General features: G+C 41.6%; 1 protein-coding gene across 1 annotated transcript in view; it reads left to right on the top strand.

Moving 5' to 3' along the window:
- PRTFDC1 (phosphoribosyl transferase domain containing 1) overlaps positions 1–21,842 on the top strand; it is a 91,744-nt gene extending 69,902 nt beyond the window's left edge. The window contains exons 4-9 of the mRNA XM_082834191.1: positions 3,568–3,633; positions 13,112–13,129; positions 14,472–14,554; positions 15,040–15,086; positions 19,433–19,509; positions 20,495–21,842. Coding sequence (XP_082690317.1) covers positions 3,568–3,633; positions 13,112–13,129; positions 14,472–14,554; positions 15,040–15,086; positions 19,433–19,509; positions 20,495–20,542 — 339 coding nt within the window. The 3' untranslated portion in view covers positions 20,543–21,842. The remainder of the gene's footprint in view (positions 1–3,567; positions 3,634–13,111; positions 13,130–14,471; positions 14,555–15,039; positions 15,087–19,432; positions 19,510–20,494) is intronic.
- The last annotated feature ends 417 nt before the right edge of the window (positions 21,843–22,259 follow it).

Genomic DNA, 22,259 nt, shown 5'->3' with positions numbered 1-22,259 from the left:
GCAATTCTAGAATTGAACTGGATTCCTTCACTTACTAGTAGTACCTCTTTGGGCAAGTTACTCAGACTCTTGCTGCGTCCAGTTCCTCGTTTGTAAACTGGGGATTAAATAATACCTATTCTGAGCTCTACTGAACCTTAGCAAAATAGATACATTCACCCATATACAGACCTTTCTAGCATATAGAAAAAAAGACAAAGAATCACCCAACTCATATGAGGCTTGTATAACTGGGTTTAAAAATCCACAAAGGTAGCAAAAGAAAGGAAAATTGTAGGTCATTCTTACTTACGAAGATCAGATGAACAATCCCAAAGAAAATAGTTTCAAATCAAAACCAGTGGTGTAAAAAAAAAAAAAAATCAATCCTAGGAATATAAGGATGTTTTTGAACCACTAGAAAAATGTTATGGTTAAACACAGTGAATTGAATGCATTCAGTTAACTCCTTTTTTTCCTGAAACCCCAGCGAAACGACAGTAAAGAAATAAACAAGATATATATATACCCACAAGGACGAGAGGAAAGGGAGAAGACCTCAGTGGGCAAGAGATGTCAGTGTTGTTTTTTAGGTGATAAAACTGATTAAGGAAGGGCATTGACTCAGCAGAATAGAGAAACTGAAAATCTAAATGTCTATGGAGGCTGATTTCAAAGAGTAGAGAGGAGTCATCAGGCCACAGGATTCCTGAAAGGCTTACTAGTTTGTCACCAGGTTCTTAGAAGGTAGAGTGAGGAATGGTCTGGATGCAGCAAGGCAATGGGAAGCATATGAATGGAGAAGTTGGACCTCTAATTGCCCTTCTCCATCCCAGACATATTTTCCAGAGTCATTAAACCAGGGAGCTCCAGACTCCAGTGTACTAGGGAGGATTGAGGAGTGATTGTTTCCAGGGAGGGAGGGAAGGAAGAAAGAAAGGGAGGGCGGGAGGGAGGAAAGGGAAGAAATCAGTCACAGCTAGCATCTACTGAGTGCTTACCATATGCCAGGCTCTGTTCTAAATGTTCTGTGTGTATTAATTCATTTGATCTTCTTAACAACCCACCAGATAGGAGAATAAATGTGCAAAAGTAGCCAAGACAATTTTTTAGAAGAACAAAAAATTGGGACTTGCTCTACCAGACACTAAAACATACTAAAAAGCTATGATAATTTAACAGTATGGTTTTGATGCTGAAATAGACATTTTTGGTTAATGAAACAGAAGTATATAGAAATTGATCCTTGCATATTAGAATGAAGGATACGATAAAAATGACATTTCAAACCAGTAGGGAAACAAATAAACAATTCAATAAATGGTATTAGGACAATTGACCATATACACACTTGGAAGATATAAATTCCAGATGAATTAAGGGCAAATCTAATATTAAAAATATGTTATAAGCTTGGACTAAGTGAGGCCTTCTGAAATAAGACTTGCTTGAAAACACACTAAATGTGTGACTTAGAGCATTGTATTCAGCTTTCTGATGTGTTGTGTTTTTGTTTCTGAATAGAGATGATAATAGTAGAATTATTGTGAAATTTACTCTGATCTAGCAGAGTATAAGTCTCATTTTTTTTACATCAAACTTTGTGGTTTAGTTGTTCCATCCAATTCTGCATACCTCAGTCCTCTGGAGACACTGAAATTTTACTTTTCTTGCTGCTATTAGCATGTGTGAGTGTAATACACAGAAATTCTCCCTATATTAACTCCTCTTATCTCAGCACCTCTAGAAGTGACAAGAAAATTTTCTCCTTTGACATTTTTGACAAGTTCTCAACCTGCTGACATGACTGCGTGTGAATATATGATTACATAACGCCTGTACAAAAACAGGAAAGATCAGCGAATTCTGGTTAGCCTTTGATTTTCTCCTTTTAAGATCAGTTCCCATAAGAAGAAAATTATTGGTTTTATCTAACATATGGGCCACTTCAACCATTGTCTCCACTCCTTTGCAGTAAGGAATGAATGCTTTCAAAGTGGAAGTAAGAACGTTTTAAGGTCTTTTTTTTTTTTTCTCTTGAGCAGTAAGGTGAAAAAATAAAAGGCTGCTTCATTGGTAAAACGGTTATATTGGTTGGTTGGCTTTTTTTTGTTTCCCTTTCCGGATGACCAGTGCTATGACAAAGTAACTCTAGGTCTAGACTCTCAGTTGCAAGTGACAGAATCCAATTCAAACCAACCCAAGGGAAAATTTCTTTAAGGAAATGAATTGGCTTAAGTAGCTTGAAAGTTCAAGGTTGGTCATAGCTTCGGGCATAGCTGATTTATACAGGTAAGGCCTGGCTCCACCTGATCCAAATGGAATGAACTCTCCCGGGAAAGAAGCAGGACCTTCTTGCCAGAATAAGGGAGAAAAGCAGTGAACTAGCCAGAGCAACAGCTGTCCGCAGCAGTAACCGGAGACGTTTCCTGGTTCAGCACAGTGTACGTCTGGTCCCTCTATTGGTGTCTTCTCACTTAGGTTATTGTTTGGATGAAGGGACTGCAACATCGCAGCAGTCTTGCTTGGTCATGAAACCAGTTGCCTGTAGGATATCTGCTTCGGTTCCTTTAATGCCTCTTTGCAAGGAGGCCAGAAAACAAGCTGCCTGCTCTCTGTTTCCCATTCTGCCCCCATGTTATTCTATTGTGATGTTTATACTAAGGAACAATCCATATTTTGTTCATTGTGTGTGTGTGTGTGTGTGTGTGTGTGTGTGTGTGTGTGTGTGTGTGAGGTTTAATTGGGACAGGATAATGTCCTGTATATAAATATTGTGAAAAGGAATGCTCATAACCCCTAATAGGATTTGAGTGAAAAGTCTTTTTTTTTTAATTGTAGTATAGTTGGTTTACAATGTTGTGTTAGTTTCTGGTGTACAGCAGTGATTCAGATATATATATTCTTTTTCAGATTCTTTTCCATTATATGTTATTACAAGGTACTGTGATAACGTCTTCTGGATGGGGTTCTGGGTCTTATATTCCTGGAACTGCAGTAAGTTCCTAAGGCTTCATCATCCACGTCTGAAGGTCTGACTGTAATAGTTCTTGAGCCTTGGCCTGTTAGAACTGCCCTCAACACCAGATGAGGGATTAGACCAGCGCTGGTAGGGAGTAGAGGGGGTCTCTAACCTCTCTGGGAGCCAGTCTAATTGTTCCCCACTGCAGGGCTGTAACTGAGGCCCGTTGGCACAGCTGACAAATGCTAGGCCCCTCCTGGGGCTCCCGTAGCCACTCCCTCACCCCAGGGAAGTCCAGGAGCATGACTGTCTCCTCCAGTTCCATCTGTCTCAGAATAGCTTCAGGCACCTTCCATGGTTTTTTGTCCCAAAATTAGGTTTGCTTGTCCTCTCTCTACTCCTTCCATGCCCTCTCCACACAGACTCGCCCGCCAGCCATTAGAGTGCTTTGTCTCAAGCACAGTGGCAGGAGAGTGGCTCTTGGTAACCATAGGCAACCATGAATCTGTACCAGCTATTTGTGCTATATTTGTAAGGCGCAGTCTCGCCACTGGCCGGGTAGACAGGGAAACGTGCTTTAAAGGTTTTCTTGTACAGTAAAATGTTGTCTCCCCTTTTTCTTTTAGAATGACCAGTCCATGGGCGAGATGCAGATAATTGGAGGTGATGATCTCTCAACACTGGCTGGAAAGGTTCGTTCATGTAACTATGCTCTGTGTACACTGAGGCATTGAGGTTGCGGGGAAATCAGTGACCTTCATTTCAGGTCAGCACTGTAGTCCATTTTAGGCACTCTCCCAGGTTTGCTAATTCATGCAAATGGATGTGTGAATCCTTTTAATGATTTCTTCTTTTATAAAACACTCCTTCTATCATGCTTCCAAGACCTGATGCGAACCGAATCTTTCGTCTCCAAGCTTCCTTGCATTTTGTTTCAGACAACCTCACATTACAAAACCCCTTAGCATTCCTTCTTCTCTTTCCCTTTCTTTTCCTACTCACCCTTTCAGGTACCTTCTGAAAGGGAAGACTTTTCCTTTATTTGCCTGCGTTTCTCCTCTCATCTGTGCCTCAGCACCTAAGCACTTCAGTAAGACATTAAAACAGGTTTGTTGAAATGTTTAAAATTTAGGCAGGGAATAAAAAAAGGATATCTGGACATTTTTTTCATTTTTCAGCCCTTTGCCTTTCTTCCCCCCATGAAAAAGAATGTAGCCCAGGAGATTATGAGGCAGACACCTCCGATGTTAATTTGGAGTTCCAAACCTGCCAGTGCTTAATGATAAAGTGAAAAACTGGATTCTGACATAAATCCACACATTTGGGAAGGAAGAGTTGTTTCATCAAGCAGATGGTCTTTGTGCAAATGTGATCTGAAATGCAAGTTTTGCCGTGAACGAAAGCGACACAGAATTTGTTTCTGTTCACCTCCGCTGACGTATCTTGTATTCATTATCCCTGGGCAACTTCAGCTTTCTAAGTAAAACGGATCAGTCTATTATACAAGCTTAATCTCTCATATTTGCGGTCATTATTGTTTTGCAATGCCCACATGGGGAAAGAAAGAGCAGCCACATTGAATTTTAAAGAAAGGTATAATGACACTAGGAACACTGCAGAACCACAAGGACAAACTACAGAACCGCTTACTTCCCTCTCCTCGGAAGATAGCATGGCATCTGAGTGTTAAATTGCTATCTAGTAGGAAATTGTGCCCCGCAGAAATTGGAATTAACTTGTTGGTGTTAATGTATGTATCACATGGCCACCATTTGATGTTACTACATCAGTGCATAAAATATTATTTGATATTTGAGTATTTTATCCTAGAAAGATAAAATACTCAAAGCAATTTCCAGAAATTCATAACTTCTAACAACCCTGGAGTGGTCTTTAAATGATAAGTCATTTTAGTACTTTGTTGTATGAGACTGCCTTGTAAGTTTATTACACAAGAGAATTATCGTACCTTGTGCATTTACCGTGGAAGATGTCAATGTGGCAACTCTAAGAATCCCACAGGAATGCCAAGAAAAACTGTGCACAGAAAAAGTGTAGTCTTTCTCTCCTGCCTTCTAAAATCATCTTCTATTTTGTTTTAAAGTGATTTTCCCTCTTAAGTGAGCACTGGATATTCCCTTCCTTTAAGACATAGGATAAAGGTTATCATTTTTTTAAAAGAGAGAGAGAGGAGATTGAGGAAAGGGTCGTTTCGTACTGGGGGTGGAGTGAGCAGAGGAGGTAACAAGGCTGTGCCTCAGTTTCCTCACCTACAGTTACTGCAAAGACCACCCCCATCATGAGAAAGTAGAGATCATGGAAGTTGAGGTAGGAAAAGTGGAAACCAGCCAGCAGTAAGTCCGAACAGGAGTGGGCTTCAGTTTTTTGCTAGCATGACAATTGATTCGTCCAGGTTACCAGGTGCTGTTATGCGGTGTCTTTCCACTCTCCGTGTGTGCACAGACGCATTTCTATATACATTCAGAGGTGTGCCGAGTAGCACACCTTGGGCTTCTTGGGTAAATGTTTTCAAGATGAATCACCATTGATAACCAGGTTCTCAGCTGTCTCGACATGCAGCTCAGGGTCCCTAGGCTCATGTCAGAAGGGAATGTTTAATGAACCAATGTAGACCACACTCTGTGCTTTCAAATATATCTTAAATCTGCCTATGTCTCTCCATCTCCATGGTAACCATCCAAATGTAGACCTTGCTACTCAAAGTGTGGTCTAGGGCAGGCATCAGATAAACTTTCCAGGTAAGGGCCAAATAGTACATATTTTTCGGTTTTGTGGCCCATATAGTCTTCTGTTCATCGACTTCACTCTGCCATCATAGCATGAAAGCAGAAAGCTGCCATAGATGAAGTGGAAACCAATGGACATGGCTGTGTTTCAATAAAACTTTATTTACAAAAACAGGCGGCAGGCCAGATTTGGCCAATGGGCCATAGTTTGCTGACCCTTGGTCTAGAAACCAGCAAGGTCAGCGCCACCTGGAGGCTTATTAGAAATGTAGTATCTCAGATCCCACCCCAGATCTACTGAATTAAATCTTCATTTTAACAAGATCCCGGACATGATTCCTATCCACATTAAAGTTTGAGAAGACTAGTCTCTAGGGCGAGACTAGCTCTGTCCCTCTTCTGAGCTGCTGTGAAAACCTAACCAGTCTCCCTGAACTTACCTTCACTTAACTATGCCACCCTGCAAACCATTCTCCAAGAAGCAGTCAAAGGGATCTTCTTAAAATACAAATTGGATCACATCACTTGCCTACTGAAAACCTTTCAGCAGCCTGTCAATTAGGGTTGTCAGACTTAGTAAAAAAAACAAAAAAAAACAAAAAACAAAGCAAAAAACAGGATGCCAAGTTAAATTTGAATTTCAAATAAGCAATGAATAAATTTTCAGCATAAGTATGTCCCATGCAATATTTGGAACACACGTAAACTAAAAAGTTGTTCTTTATCTGAAATTCAGATGTATCTGGATGTTCTGTATTTTACCTGGCAACCCAGTGCTCTGAGATTACAGTCCGACCTCCTTATCACAGCCTCAAAGACCCGCGTGATCTGGCCCTGTCTCCCTCCCAGCATCACGGTACAGCGTTCACCTCCACCTCGCAGTGCAGTAAGCACGCTGGCTAAGCTCCTTCCTGCCAAGACCTCGGACAAGCCGTGGCCTCCACCTGGAATCCACTTTCCTCCTATCCATCAGATTTCAGCCTAAAGGCTCCCGTGTAAGGGAGGCCTTCCCCGACTCTCTGTCTGAAATGAGCACAAACTCTTCCCCTCTAGCCGTCCCCCCGCCCCACATTCTCCATTAAGTCTCTATACCCACCCTGTTTCCACTGAAGCCTTTTCCATAATTTCCGGTGTTTATTTGGGGCTTATTTATTTTATTTGCCTATTTCCCCCACCAGGATGTCAGTGCGATGGCGGCAGGGACCATTCTATCCCAGCATTGTGCATGGTACCTAGTCTGCAACAGGTCAGAATAAGTATTTGGTGATCGAGTGAGTGCAGGCTCCTCTTTCTCTTAGATAGAAATCAGAAAGACCTCTTCAGTTAAGTTTGGGAACGGGCGGACATGGCAGAAGGAAAGGGTAAATAGAAGCCCACCTGGTCACACGGAAGGACGATGAACCAGCTGGTTTGGTTGGGAACTGGATGAGTGATGTCGAGTGAGGGGACATTCTCTCTGTAGAAGCAGAAGGGCTTCAGTGTTCCACGGGAGTCCAGGCTAGACGGAGTTGGTGAGTGCTACACACCTGAGAGTGGAGGATGAAAAAAATTTCACTTAACCTTTGGAATTTCCTTTTCCTTAAAAGGATAAAGGCATTCATATGGCCTGCTCTGCTCATCCCTTCTTCAGCCTTTCAGAAAAGGCTATCCATTAAGAGTTTGAGAGAACTTTAAAAATAAATTTCAGGGATTTCCCTGGTGGTCCAATGGTTAAGACTCCGTGTTTCCCATGCAGGGGGCGCAGGTTGGATCCCTGGTCAGGGAACTAAGATCCCGCAGGCCAGGCAGAGTGGCTGAAAAAAGAAAAAGAAAAAGAAAATTCAGAGGCCCTTCAGAGTGTTTCCATCATGCAGAATGTACACCAGCTGGGGAAAAAACTTAAAAGGAAAAGGCACCCAACAGTGAGTGGGTCCTTTTATTAATGGTGGTAGAAGAAAGTCTGAAACTGCAATAAGTATCTGCCTGGGATGGAAGATGCTTTGGGTGAATATCTGCGTTGCAAGTGTTGTTACAAGCCATCAGCTAACTTATCCCTTCTCATAGAGTAATCACAATTTCTCAATCAACAAATTTACACTGAAGTTATACTTATCATTATATTATTACTCTGCCATGAACTTATTCAGGCCTTCTCTTTTTTAATGCTCGGTACCCAGAGAAGAACTTTAGGGGTTCTTTCCACACAAGACTGTTTCCTTGAGCTTAAAGAAATCCAAAGAAGGAATGATTCCTTAGGACTGTGATCGTCTTAGAGAGAAGAGGGTGAGGTTTAGAGAGAAGAGGGTGAGGTTTTACTTGGGACCAGAACGTCTGGGAATAGCACTGAAGAGGGAGAGAGATTAGCATGTGGAAAGGGGGAGGAAGGGGAGGGAATAGCGGAGCCAGAGGACAGGAGTGGCCCAGTGTGACTGAAGGAAATTAGTCAAAGATAGGAAAACGATAATTTGAAAAACTGAAAATGTCGACTGAATTTGGTTTATAGAATATGTTGAATAACTAGTGTAACTTGCTCGGAAAAGCAAAGGGCCGCAAAAGTTGCTGAGCCGTGGTGACATCATGAAGCTGTGTTTTGGGGAAAATGCACCTGACGGGAGGGTGGAATTAACTGAAAGAAGGGAGAGACTCCAGGCAGAGAAACCAGTTAGGAGACCACTTGATTGTTCCCTTGATTGATTGACTGATTGGAGCGCTTGAACTACAGGAACGAAGTAGGGGGTGAAACAGAAGGAACAGCCCTCTCCAAAGGCGCAGGAAGGAGCTCAGTGATTCCTGAAAGAGGGAGGGTTAGAAAGGATTTTTTAAAATCAAATTTGTTTATAGAAGGACTTCTAAAAACATGGAAAAATCACCTGTATAATTTTCCATGCATTGTAGACCCCGTAACTGTACTATGTAACTTCTTAAGTCCTCTATAGATGTGCAAGTTAAAATGTTTAGGAAAGGGAGGGCTTCCCAGGTGGCTCAGTGGTTGAGAGTCCGCCTGCCGATGCAGGGGACACGGGTTCGTGCCCCGGTCCGGGAAGATCCCACATGCCGCGGAGCAGCTGGGCCCGCGAGCCATGGCTGCTGAGCCTGCGCGTCCGGAGCCTGTGCTCCGCAATGGGAGAGGCCACAACAGTGAGAGGCCCGCGTACCGCCAAAAAAAAAAAAAAAAAAAAGTTTAGGAAAGGGAGATTCTAGACAGCCCCTGTGCTCCTTTCTGTTTCTTGGCTTCTTTTATTACCTCTTCTTCCTTCCTTCCTCCCTCCGTCCCTTCCTCCCTCCGTCCCTTCCTTCCTCCCTCCCTCCCTTCCTTCCTTTCTCTCTCCTTCCTTCTTTCCTTTCTTCCTTCCTTCCTTCCTTCCTTCCTTCTTTCCTCCTTCCCTCCTTCCCTCCCTCCCTTCCTCCCTCCCTTCCTTCTCTCTCCTTCCTCCCTCCCTCCCTCCTTCCCTCCTCCCTCCCTCCCTCCTTCCCTCCTCCCTCCCTCCCTCCCTCCCTTCCTTCCTCCCTCCCTCCCTCCCTCCCTTCCTCCTTTCTTTTTTTTAAAGCAAAAGGAAGAAAACTCCCAAGAAAGGCTGGCTGCGTCATGGTTCTAAGTAGGTCACGGCAGTTGAATACAGGGAGCCCTCAATGATTCAGTTCAGTGGCCCCTTCAGCTCACAGCATTAAAAGCATTTCACTTGGTGTGTTTAAGCTGTCTGCACAATGTGCTCTCTGGCTGATTTTTTTCAAAGTTGATTTAATCCTGGCACTTCATAAAATGTGTGTATCCATCAAAGCAAGACGATTTTATTCATGTTCAAGAGAAATCTCTGAAAGGATGGAATAAAACCAAACGCATGGAAACAGGCGCAAATCCAGCAATGGAAAAACACAGATGTGTAGGTTAAGTGCAAGATTTCAGGAGACGCGCCACCCCACCCCGAATAAGTTTCTAACCAAATGCCAGAGTGAAGCATCGGAACCTGCCAGCGTTTCCTCCTTGGCTGCCTTAACTGTTTAAATCATTCCTTTTAAATTGCATCTGACTAGGCTGAGAACAATAACGGAAATGCCCACCGACTGATGATTCTGGCAATTCTGTGAATTATCACATAAAGTGAAACGCTGGACTGCATGCCTTTCTCCACGGGGTTTATATTCACACTCCTGCGCACACTCAGCATCCACGCTCAGCTCACCATCACTCCTGCCATCATCCCTCTGCTGGGTGTGACCACAGCCGCAAAAATACATTGCTGCGGATTAGACCGTGGGGTGCTGATCATTTTGCATTTTGAAAGACTGAAAGGAATAACCTATTTAAGAAAACCATTTAGATTTGCATAACTCTTTCCTTCTTTCTTTTCTTCTTCTCTTTCTTCCTTCCTTTCTTTTTCTTTAGGAAACCCGACGGGATTAGCTTCGATCAGGATCATGCAATAGCAAAGAAAGGACACACTCTGGAGGGTCCCCATAGGATTTTTGCCTGCGGTTCCCAAGCTACAGATTTTACTGGCTTTCTGGGAGGAAGTGAGCTCGGTGTGATGAGATGACTAAGATGGGGGCTGGTGAACATCTCAGATTCAGTGATTGGAGTTAGCAGATTGGAAGTGTTTAAGGGAGGCACAGTATGTTCTGGAAAATTCCCAAGGTTGCCCAGTCAAGAAAATAGGGATTTTAGAACATTTCTTAAAGGAAAATTAAAAGCAAGAGACATTAATAATAGCTCAGTTAAGGAGGAATTATACATCTTTAAGGAGAAAAATGGAGGGGATGTGTCAAAAGTATAATGAACTAGAGAAAGAAAGAAGGTCGGAATTGTTGATTTGTTCCACGGGCAGTTTTCTGAGCCCCGACTACATACCAGTCTCCATGTTACATGCTGATCATATAAAGATGAGTTAGTCGTTGTCTCTTAGCTTGTGGAGCTAATCTTGGTCCATTAAAGTATAAAGAGATTAGTTCTCTTGGACAATACTGAAAATGCTTCCAAAGTTGGGGTAGTCACTTTCTCTCTACTCAAGGAGGGTTTTGCAAGGCAGAGTCAATCTTCCAAAGGTACTAAAAGCATTGCTGCATTTGGAGGTGAGCTTTTCACACAACAGGCAGGCCACTAAAAATCCAGGAGTCAATCCATATACCACTAATGAAAGAGTTTGAAAACACTGTTGATGTTCTCTAAAGGAAAATAAATATATATGCAATGACTGCTCTGTAGAACTCACTAAAGAACTCCAGTTTTCTGCATAGTTCCCTTTCAAGAGCAGGTGGTTTTTCTATACTCGTATTCCCATGCCCATCATTTAGGAGCCTGCTAAATAATTTAGTTTTTCAGTACTCTGCAGAACTCAGAAAGTCCTTTGTATTGCTACAGACTATTCTAAATTAAAAGAGATTAAAGATCCAGTGCACGGTCTTAGATTAGGTCTTAGATTAGACAAACCGACTAAAACAAAAGCCATCTGAAGAACAACTGGGAAAATTTAAATATGTACTAGGTTTATATGATATTAAGAAATTATTGTTGAGGGGCTTCCCTGGTGGTGCAGTGGTTAAGAATCCGCCTGCCAATGCAGGGGACACGGGTTCGAGCCCTAGTCCGGGAAGATCCCACATGCCGCGGAGCAACTAAGCCCATGCACCACAACTACTGAGCCTGCGCTCTAGAGCCCACGAGCCACAACTACTGAGTCCACGTGCCACAACTACTGAAGCCCGTGCGCCTAGAGCACGTGCTCTGCAACAAGAGAAGCCACCGCAATGAGAGGCCCGCGCACGGCAATGAAGAGTAGCCCCTGCTCGCCGCAACTAGAGAAAGCCCGCGCGCAGCAACGAAGACCCAATGCAGCCAAAAATAAATAATTTAAAAATAATAATAATAAATAATTGATTTTTAAAAAAGAAATTATTGTCGAATAAAGAAGTGTGATATACATATACAGTGGAATGTTACTAAGCCATTAAAAAAAAACGAAGGAAATCCTGCCATTTTCAACAACGTGGATGGACCTTGAAGACGTTACGCTAAGTGAAATAGGTTGGACAGAGAAAAACAAATACTGTGTCATCTTACCTATATGTGGAATCTAAAACAAAATAAAACAAAACAAAAGCCAAACTCACAGGAAGAAAGGTCAGATCTGTGGTTACCAGAGGCAGGGTGTGGGCCCGGGGAAGCCGGTCAAAGATCACGAACTTCCAGCTGTAAGTCAGATAAGTCTAGAGACGTAGCATACAGCATGGTAGCTCTAGTTAACACTACTGAGCGATATATGTAAAAGTTATTAAAAGAATAAACCCTAAGACTCCTCATCACAAAGAAAAGATGGTTTTGCTTCTTTTGCTTTTTGTTTGTATTGTATCTACGTGAGAGGACGGCTGCTGACTAAATTTATTGCGGTAATCATTTCACAGTATATCTAAGTCAAACCACCGTGCTGTACACCTTAAACTAACATAGTGGAGTATGTCAATTATATCTCGATCAAATGGAAAAAATGAAAAAAGAAATAAATTATTGCCATTTTTGTTAGAGGTGCTAATACTTAGGCGATGCGTAATGTGCAATGTCATGATAACTTTAATATAAAATACATAAGCATTTTTAAATACTGTTAAAAGTTAGAAACGCATCAACATCTAGAAGATCTTTAGACTTTTCTATTTGACTTTCATCATGTGTATGCATTACCTTGATTTTTTAATTGTATTTAATTAATTTTGACACTATATCTCTGCATTTGTGCCTATACACATCCCACTTCCCAGCCACCACTATATCTTGTAGTTGAAACTAATCACTTCAAGGATGACTCTTGTTTTGCAAGGCTCTGAGCTTTCAAAAAAACAGATTTAATTACGTGCAGTGCACTTTATTTAATTAGGCAAGAATGCAGACTAACAGTTTAAACAGCGTTTTCATTATAAGATTGAAACAAAAAGAGATTGTGAACTAGGACATTAAATTAACCAAGTATTCTCCCAGTATTCTGGTTGGTTAATAGGCATGGTTGATAAGCCTCAATCAAACTAAAAATGCACACCCTAACTAGTTGTGATGGCTTGATGGTTAAGAATATAGCAAATGTGTTCAGGATACCAAGGGGACTTCTCTGTCAGTGTGATCTACAGGGGATACCGTGGGCATGACCTATTTTAAAAATGACAAAATAATCTTATATTTTAATGATAAAATTAAGATTCTTTAATGGATTTAATGAATAAAAAGACTGTACCTGTACAGACACCAATATTGCAGCACTCAGTAATTCCAGAAAGACTGTTAAAATGAATCTGGAAGCCTAGATTACCTCCAAACATTTGGGTTAGATGGACGGCGGAGGACCAGCTAAGCTGATTGTGAAATTCTGACTCTCAGCAAACTGTGTTTATCTTATGAGCCAGATTTGCCTCATATTCTAAATAGTTGTGTTTTTTGTTTTGCCTTGTTTTTTTATTTCAGAATGTCCTCATTGTCGAGGTAAGCTGACTTTTCTTTATCCATACTTGGAAGCTGAAAGAATCCAATGGTGAGTTTCGAAATATAGAACCTGTTATCAAACTGGCCAAGGATTTATTGAATTCCCACTGTGTTTAGGGCTCTTCAAATTTACAGAATAGGAGTCAACTGGAATCACTGGCTTGAAATAACTGAGAATGGAAGCTTTACAATAATAGTTGCATGGTACTTTATCCAGTTTTATATCTAATGCTACCCATGTCTAAATTGGTTCTTATACCTATTTGTGAATCAGATATTTTCACAGAAGAGAAAACTAGCCCACAGAACCAAAAATTTTTAATAGTAAAACGAAGGTTAGAATTCTCTTCACCCTTAATTCAGTGTTCTTGCTAATGTCCTCTAATGACTTGGAATAATTCTCCCTTTGGCATCCAAATCATAAATAGAATTAATCTAAAAATGTGCTATCCAGGGGAACTCTATAATTTAATTTAATTTGTTTTTCTGTTTAAAAAATAAAAAGAAGAAAGAAAGAACGGGTCCTGGAGCCCAGCAGGCCTGTCTTATCAGCTGGCAAAAACTCAGGGAAGCTGTTTTCAAGCTTTGGTTACAATTGCCTGAGTGTGCCACATGTATCTGCAGTTCTGCCTCAGACATAACCCATGAAGTAGACCCTCTAGCCAAATGCATTGCCCAACCCTGGCTAAATTCAGACCCGTTGTTTTGATAATCAGCTCCTGACAGCTGATTTCTGTCCCACGGACAATCCATTTCGGCTGCCCATTCTACTCTAATTATGCAGCAGCTCATCAGCAGGGATGAGCCTCAGCTCACGGCAGCCTCGCACCCTCAGAACTCACAGGCTGTCACCAGCTGCTGTCCAGACACATCTCACTTCCCAGCCATAGAATCTCCTATTAAGTGAGGAGAGCAAGGGGGGAGGCATTTATCCATTCGGCGTATTCAGATGTACATCCCAAGTCCATGAAAATTCATGCATCCTGTGTTGTGTTACATAACCTCAGGGCCAAATTTAGTCCTTGAATGCACGTGCACGAATCCAAATGCACTCAATAAAAGAGCCCCACGTGCTTTCCAGAGGCTGAACTTAGCCTTTCAACACAGCTCAAGGATTCTAGGAGGAAATAGTCACCAATATATCCCCCCCCAAACCCAGCTTCCAGAAAGAAGCACCTGTCTAAAACATATAACCGGCTCTGCCTCCTACTTTTACTCTAATTTGATGGCAGTCCTAATTATGATGCATTATTAATAAGGACTAGAATCATCTGTCTGGATGAAATGCCTTTTAATGCAGCCCAAAGGCGTTTGGTTGAATTTGTCTGTCCTCTTTGCAAAGGATGTTGTCGGAACCGGGAGGACCATGAAAGCATTGCTCGGTAGCATAGAGAAATACAAGCCCAACAGGATTAAGGTAGCCAGGTGAGTGCCACGTTCACATCATCGCTGTTTCTGTCTTTCCAGGCCAGCACGAGAGGGATGCTAACACAGGAAGCTGTTTCCAATGAGTGCAGTCAATTCCAAACCACTGACCCTTTGCCCTGGAGTGTTGTGGTTTGACCATACTGAACAAACAGCCCATTTGACCGCTAGCCTGAGAGAGAGGAAAGGGAAGAGGACATGCTTTGCTGTGTGTCTGAGCCCCTCTTTCCGATGCCTCTGTTAGTTGTTTCCAGGAGCAGCTGGCAGAGCCCCAGTGCCTGCGCCCCTCTCCCTTCCTTTTATCCAGAATCTCACTGATGAGGTGCCGCAGGAGGGAATTTGAGGGCTGTGCTAATGCCCCATGTGCCCGAGGGAAAAAAGTGCACGTTTCAAATATATATTTTAATGATGTTCAATTCTATTTGTAATTCACAAACATTTCATCTGGATCACTGAAGCTTTTTTTTTTTCTCTTTTAATGGTAGTTTGTTGGTGAAGAGAACACCTAGAAGTGATGGCTTTAGACCTGACTGTAAGTGTTTTTTGGGTTTTTGTTGGCTGGTGGTGGTGTTTTGTATTTCAGAATCTTTGGTTTCCTCGTTGGCATTGTTGTGAAACGGAAGCTATAAAGATTTGATGGTCCCATAAATGGTCTGTGGTCTCCCCAGCAATAGAACCCTCTACAACCGGAGGTTTTCATTTTCTAATTTGCATCTTTCCCAGGAACTGTGTTGTGTACACAGTTTTTATTTTTAGGTTTTCCATAGTACCTTCACTCCTAAGAACTCAGCTAAATTGGTTTCAGGGGGTAGAGGGAGACATGACCCCCTCCTGGGCTGCCTTGGATGCACAGGATTCCTGCCTTGGCCTCTGTCCCCACCAGTTGGACACAGAGAGGCACTGGGAAGGTTGAGAGGTGTTCTGCTGTCTCCAGGAGCTGTGAGCGGACAACGCACAGCGCTGACCTTCAGCAGGCCTGAATTTTAGTGCAGAAGGGGAAATAGGAGACACCGCTCCACCACCTGCAAACACAAGTATAATAACACAGAGACTTAACAGAGCAAATATCTCTAGATACCATCTTCACACTTGAGTTCAGACACATGTTCTGAAGGACTTTGCTCATCTAAGGCACTTTCCTCCCTCCTCCCCAGGATACGAATAGTTCTGATGCCAGAGAGGATAAACAAGCTGCTTGATTATTTATTATTCTAACACTAGAGGCGATATTTTTTTCACTTGCATAGGCAGACTTCAGCTTGAGTTTTATGACTTACATTTGCACTCAAGCCTCTGGGATAATTTGGCTGCAGTTCTCATCAGCAAGCTGAACAAACATAAGCACGAGAAGCACACTATGGATGGGTGATGTGCCAGTGACACTGAACCAGTGATTCTTTATTCTAAAAACAAGTTTCATTCCTAGGCGGGGTGTATTAAATCTAGACAATGTCAGTTCTGGCCAGATAGACCCAATAGCATGTCCCTGTCCAGATATTGGCTTGGGGAATGTAATCTGGATAGAGTTAAGGTCCAGCAAGGTTAATAAACAGAAATCTTCTAAGGAAATAACGTAAGATACTGTATAGAGAAGATTTCAACTGAAGTTGAAAGACATGCACTTCGGACATATCCAACTAGTTACAAATGTCTTGTGTCAGTCACAGCAACAGCACTAATAAAATAACAGCAGCTAACAGTAGTAAGAGATTTATTTTTTTAATTTTTAAAATTTTAAAAAAATTGAAGTATAGTTGATTTACAATGTCTTAGTTTCAGGTGTACAGCACAGTGATTCAGTTATACATATATATGTGTGTGTGTGTGTGTATATATATATATATTCTTTTTTAGATTCTTTTTCCTTATAGGGGTTATTATGAAGTATTGAGTATAGTTCCCTGTGCTATACAGTAGGTCCTTGTTGGGTCTCTCTTTTATATATAGTAGTGTGTATCTGTTAATCCCAACCTCCTAATTCATCTCTCCCCTCCCCTTTCCCTTTTGGTAACCATAAGTTTGTTTTCTATGTCTGTGAGTTTGAGTTACCATATGATCCTGCAATCCCGCTCTTGGGCATACATCCAGAGAAAACTATAATTTGAAAATATTTTGAAATAATTTCAAAATATTTGAAATATTTGAAATATTCCAATAATTTGAAAATGTACATGCAGCACTATTTACAATAGCCAAGACATGGAAGCAACCTAAATGTCCATCGACAGATGAATGGATAAAGAAGATGTGGTACATACATACAATGGAATATTACTCAGCCATAAAAAAGAATGAAATAATGCCATTTGCAGCAACATGATGGACCTAGAGATCATCATACTGAGTGAAGTAAGCCAGACAAAGACAAATATCATATGACATCGCTTATATGTGGAATCTAAAAAAAAAAAGATGCAAATGAATTTATTTGCAAAACAGAAAGATTCTCACAGACATAGTAAGAGATTATGATGTGTCTGACTCTGTTCTAAGGGCTACACAGAGATTAACACATTTAATCCTTGCAACATTCCTCTAAAGTAAGTGCTATTGCTGTGCCCATTTTACAGATGAGGAAATTGAACACAACCATGTTAAAGAGTTTGCCAAGGTCACAAAGCTATAAGTGTAGAGTCAGTATTGAACCCAGGCAGTCTGGTTGCAATCATGGCTTTTACTCTTGCCCTGCAAATATAAGGGTAGGAACTGCAGCCATTTACCAGCTAGAGGTAGGTCACTCTGATTCCTGGATGTTCTCCTGTCCTACTGATCCAGTGTTCTTCTTTTTTTTTTTTTTAATTAATTTTTATTTATTTATTTTTGGTTGCGTTGGGTCTTCGTTGCTGCACATGGGGTTTCTCTAGTTGCAGCGAGCGGGGGCTAGTCTTCATTGCAGTGTGCGGGCTTCTCATTGTGGTGGCTTCTCTTGTTGTGGAGCATGGGCTGTAGGGGCACGGGCTTCAGTAGTTGTGGCTTGTGGGCTCTAGAGCACAGGCTCAGCAGTTGTGGCGCACGGGCTTAGTTGCTCTGTGGCATGTGGGATCTTCCCAGACCAGGGCTCGAACCTGTGTCCCCTGCATTGGCAGGCAGATTCTTAACCACTGCGCCACCAGGGAAGTCCCTGATCCAAAGTTCTTTTTTTTTCTTTATGGCTGCATTGGGTCTTTGTTGCTGTGCCGGCTTTCTCTAGTTGCGGTGAGCGGGGTCTACTCTTCGTTGCTGTGTGCAGGCTTCTCATCACGGTGGCTTCTCTTGTTGTGGAGCACAGGCTCTAGGCACGCGGGCTTCAGTAGTTGCAGCATGTGGGCTCAGTAGTTGTGGCTCGCGGGCTCTAGAGCGCAGGCTCAGTAGTTGTGGCACATGGGCTTAGTTGCTCCGCGGCATGTGGAATCTTCCTGGACCAGGGCTTGAACCCATGTCCCCTGCATTGGCAGGCGAATTCTTAACCACTGAGCCACCAGGGAAGCCGCAACGTTCTTTTACTCAGAAGATTTGGCCTTCTGAGTTGACTTTTCCCAGTCTGAGTTGCCACGCCTGTTTTAAGGATTGCATTGCACGCTGTAAAGTCATCATCATCCTTACAACCAGGGATTCCTGGGATTTGCTAATATGCTTTTAGTTAGCTCAGAATCTCTGTGCTCTCTTTCTTCCTGGGTTTCTGAGGCTTTGTACCTTTTGGTCCTTTCTCGTAATTGACTTTTTCCTTTATGCTCAATGACACCTTTTATATCCTCTGACATCTTTTCTTCTGCTCTGCTTCTTCTCTTTGATTATTTTTTCTCAAGAAACCTACAGTTTGGAGGGATCAAATAGGCTTCCTAACAGTGACACATAATGGAATCCTTAGAAAAATAAGTTCCTCACCTCTAGCACTTTCTGCGAGCAAGAACCAGTTGGTTTCTCCATGTGGAAGCATCCTTGGTCAGAAGGACCAGAATGATGGTGAATGGTCAATGATGGAGATACATTTCTCTGGGCTGTAAGTCCACTGGCTATGCCAAAGTACTGTTTCATAAAAGTAAGCAAGTACATCTCTCGTTTGCAATACCGTAATAAACATAAGGTTCCCCAATACTGGAAAGAATTTGAAAAATCATTGGGCTATAATTTCAAGACCTAAAGAAGAAGAGCTATTGTATGTTCCTTAAGAATTCTTTTCAATAAAAATCATCTTTCTTTCAATATATTCATCCTTTGTTTAACCTAAGTATCTCCTACTGCATTTAAATCCATTTACTCCCATCCTGCCCTCAGTGGAGACAGAAAGCTAATTACTATCATGTGCATTATGGACTCAAAGACTAGCATTAGAGTAACCCTTAGCATTGTCTTCCTCAGGCTGAACAGTCCCTTTTCCTCTCATCTTGTCTCCCGGGTTTTGCTTTCCAGCCCTTTATCCAGCCGAGGCCGCTGAGTGCCGTGGGAGGATGGCTTCCTATTGCAACAGCCTGTGCCCCTATTCATGTATTACAGCATTGGAATACCTTCCAATACCTTTGAACTGCACTTCATGCTTTGCAGTGTTTCCTTTGGCATGATATCATTGGATGCTGCTTGCTTTGGAACAGCAGGGCTGCATGCCTGACGCATGCACACTTCTTGATATCCACGGGGCTGCCTGAGCCCTTGCTCAGCTCTGTCTACCGGAAGTGCAGTCATTTTTCACTGTCTGTTTGCTGGTCATCCTGTCTCCCTGAGTAGAGTCACTCTGGTCCAGGTCCTACTGGGCTCATCCTATGCATTGTCTGTCACTTTTCTCACTTACTTCTGCCTAATGGAAGGTCGTCATAGGTTAAGTGCCAACAGTAGCATATGGTGGCTTTATACTTATGTTATTTAAATTGTGTTCCTTTTATTTTCCCCCCTCTCTCTGCTCAGATGCTGGATTTGAGATCCCAGACTTATTTGTGGTGGGTTATGCCTTAGATTACAATGAATACTTCAGAGATCTGAACGTAAGTCTTGCATGCAAACCCCTAGCCCCCTTCTCACAAGAACTTAACAATGACATCAATTTAACAAATTTTTGAGATAGCCGTAATGATGGCTGCCATTTAATGAGTGTCTTCTGTGTCAGGAATATTCTGGGCACTTGGCATTCGTAATCCCAGTGAATTTCCACCACTGCCCAGCAAGGTAGGTATTAGGTTGTTGGAAGCAATTATGATTGTCTCTATTTTGTATGAAGGAAAGAAGGAAGTTAAAAGCAGAAAGATAGCTTGTTACTGATTTTTCTCCATCGTCATCGACTGTGTCTCCTCTCAACCATACTAACAGGCAGTATTCAATGAACTGTTTAGTGTCAGTGCTTGAAATCTAGAAGTTTCCAATTACAGCAGCATGTAGCTCATAATATTCCCCCTTTGGGAGAAATCATTTTAACTTGTAGACATGGACCCCCAAGTGTATGACCCTATCGTTGCTGAATGATCTGGAGGTAAACATCTTACCCAAAATGGACCAGTCTCGTGTCTCTCTCCTAGGATTTAGAAACCTAAACCAAACGCCACAGAGACCAAGGGATTTTGGACTTAAGCCGTGGGTTGAGGTCTGGAGCTACCCCAGTTCCTGCCTTCCAGTTGCTTCATTGCTCTGCTCTTCCTCTACCTTTGTGAGCTACCCCAGTACCCTACTGATAACACCCCCCCTTTTGCTTACGTTCACCCAACACCATTTCTGTTGCTTGCCATCAAAATATTTCTGACACATTTCTTGCTACCCAAAAAGGGTCAAAGGAAAGTCAAGATGCAAACATATTATAAACCTACCACAGTACAGTACTATATAGCCGATTGTGTTAGTTGGGTACCTAGGCTAACTTTGTTGGACTTATGGACAAATTGGACTTACGAACGCACTCGGAATGGAACTCGTTCATATGTAGGGGACTTATTATATTTTGTTAAGAGGCTGATGCATTTAAATCCTTTATTGTTTCAGCACATATGTGTGATCAATGAACACGGCAAAGAAAAGTATCGAGTCTAAAGAAGTAATTTTCACCATCGAATCTACAGATAACACCCTACTTACGACTACACTCAGGAAGCCATCATGTAAAGTTTGTCTCCCAGGCATGTTCACTCAGCAGGATTTAAAAGGAAAAAAAAATTTTAATGAGCGAGCTTTCTTTTCTGAGATTATAACATAACATGAAGAGTCCCAAAGGTTCTCAAGGAAAAGAAAGCAATTCTTTTATTCGACTTGTTCCAAATTAAACACTCTGCCTTGCGACTCAAACTGCCTTCACACCCCTGAGATACACCTTCTTTTGTTCTGATAAAGTCGTTATGCTTGATTACTATACCGCCACCTAGTTACTCAAATATTTTTCACTTAACTTTTTTTTTTTTTAAATACTTTACTTTGGTAATATTTTGCAATCTTAAAACCTGGAAGCCTTTTTATTGAACCTCTGAGCCCATGTACTGGAACTGCAAGTAGATTCCCATCCTAATAAAGGAGGGAAAGGACAATTTAATATAAATTTCTGTTTGCGCACTTCTGACAGGCCATTATTATCTGCTTTGACAAAGTCTTTCTGAACAGCAGCGTACAATGAATCTTAATGATGTTATGAAATGGGCTTCGCCCAGGGCTCTTGATTGGAGCTTCCGGTATGTGATAACGGTATGTCATGTATGCTTGGATGTACTCAACTGTGTTTAATACTCTGAATTTTAATTAGAAAAAATACAATGGCAGCAAGGCCCTGGTTTCTAAGCGGCATCCTTTTATTCATGCAGGACATGAGAAACAGCAAATCGGGGGTGAGGGAGAAGTGTTTTCAGTGCTCAAAACTGAGCAAGTATAAATTTTTCATGTATTTCCATCAGAGGGCAAGACACTATTATGTATTATCCTAAAGAAGAATACAGAGGTTGAATTATGTTTTTAAGTGGCCTTATGAGACTGATCACGTGACCCAGCGCGCTATAGAAAACTAGGATACTTCAAGTTTTTTCTGAAAAACATTTTTTTTCCATTTCCACTGTTTTATGAGAGGTTTTCTAATTTATGGGGATTTTAATAGAAAATAAACTTGAGTGCCAATAGAGCTGTTTTTTCTCACTTCCTAAAAGGAGCAAATGCAAAATAAATAACTAAGCAGCCTTTGTTTGGTTCTGAACCGTGTGTGGTGTATTGTTATCGGGTTCCAGCTTCCTTTAAACTAATAAAGAATAAGAAAACTTGTTATGTCTCATAACTGCTTACTGTTTTTCTTCCGCCTTCATATTTTTTATATACTTTCAGCCATTATACTGTGTGAGAGCCAGTAGCTTAAATATACGACTGCATACATCTTCCCTGTGGCTTTAGTTTTGTTAATCTGGAAAAAACCCAGTATATGCACCAGTATAAGCAAACAATTAAGCCAGGCTTGATCTGCTGCTTTTTTTTTTTTTCCTCCTTAAGCTTGTTTGTAAAAACAAGGAATTTTAGTTGTAAAAGAAGATTTTCCTGCATATCTTTGTTCCAGTCAGAGAAGAAAATAAACCACACCCAGCTATCCCAAGGGGCAAACCAGCAAAGGGAATTCCTTCTGGCTTTGTTCCACAGACAAATCTGTATCCAAGTTATAGGTTGATAATTTGGTCTAACTGGCCAGTTTCTTGAACTGTCAAAAGTAATCTTCTAAATATAATTTTCCACTATGCCACATTTATATCAGAGGACCTAGAAAAATCCAAGGACATTTGATTTT

This window comes from Leucopleurus acutus (assembly GCF_964270905.1).
Source record: "Leucopleurus acutus genome assembly, chromosome: 1".
Lineage (NCBI taxonomy): Eukaryota > Metazoa > Chordata > Mammalia > Artiodactyla > Delphinidae > Leucopleurus > Leucopleurus acutus.
The sequence above is the reverse complement of the archived record's forward strand: the minus strand, read 5'-3'. Positions and strand labels throughout refer to the sequence as shown.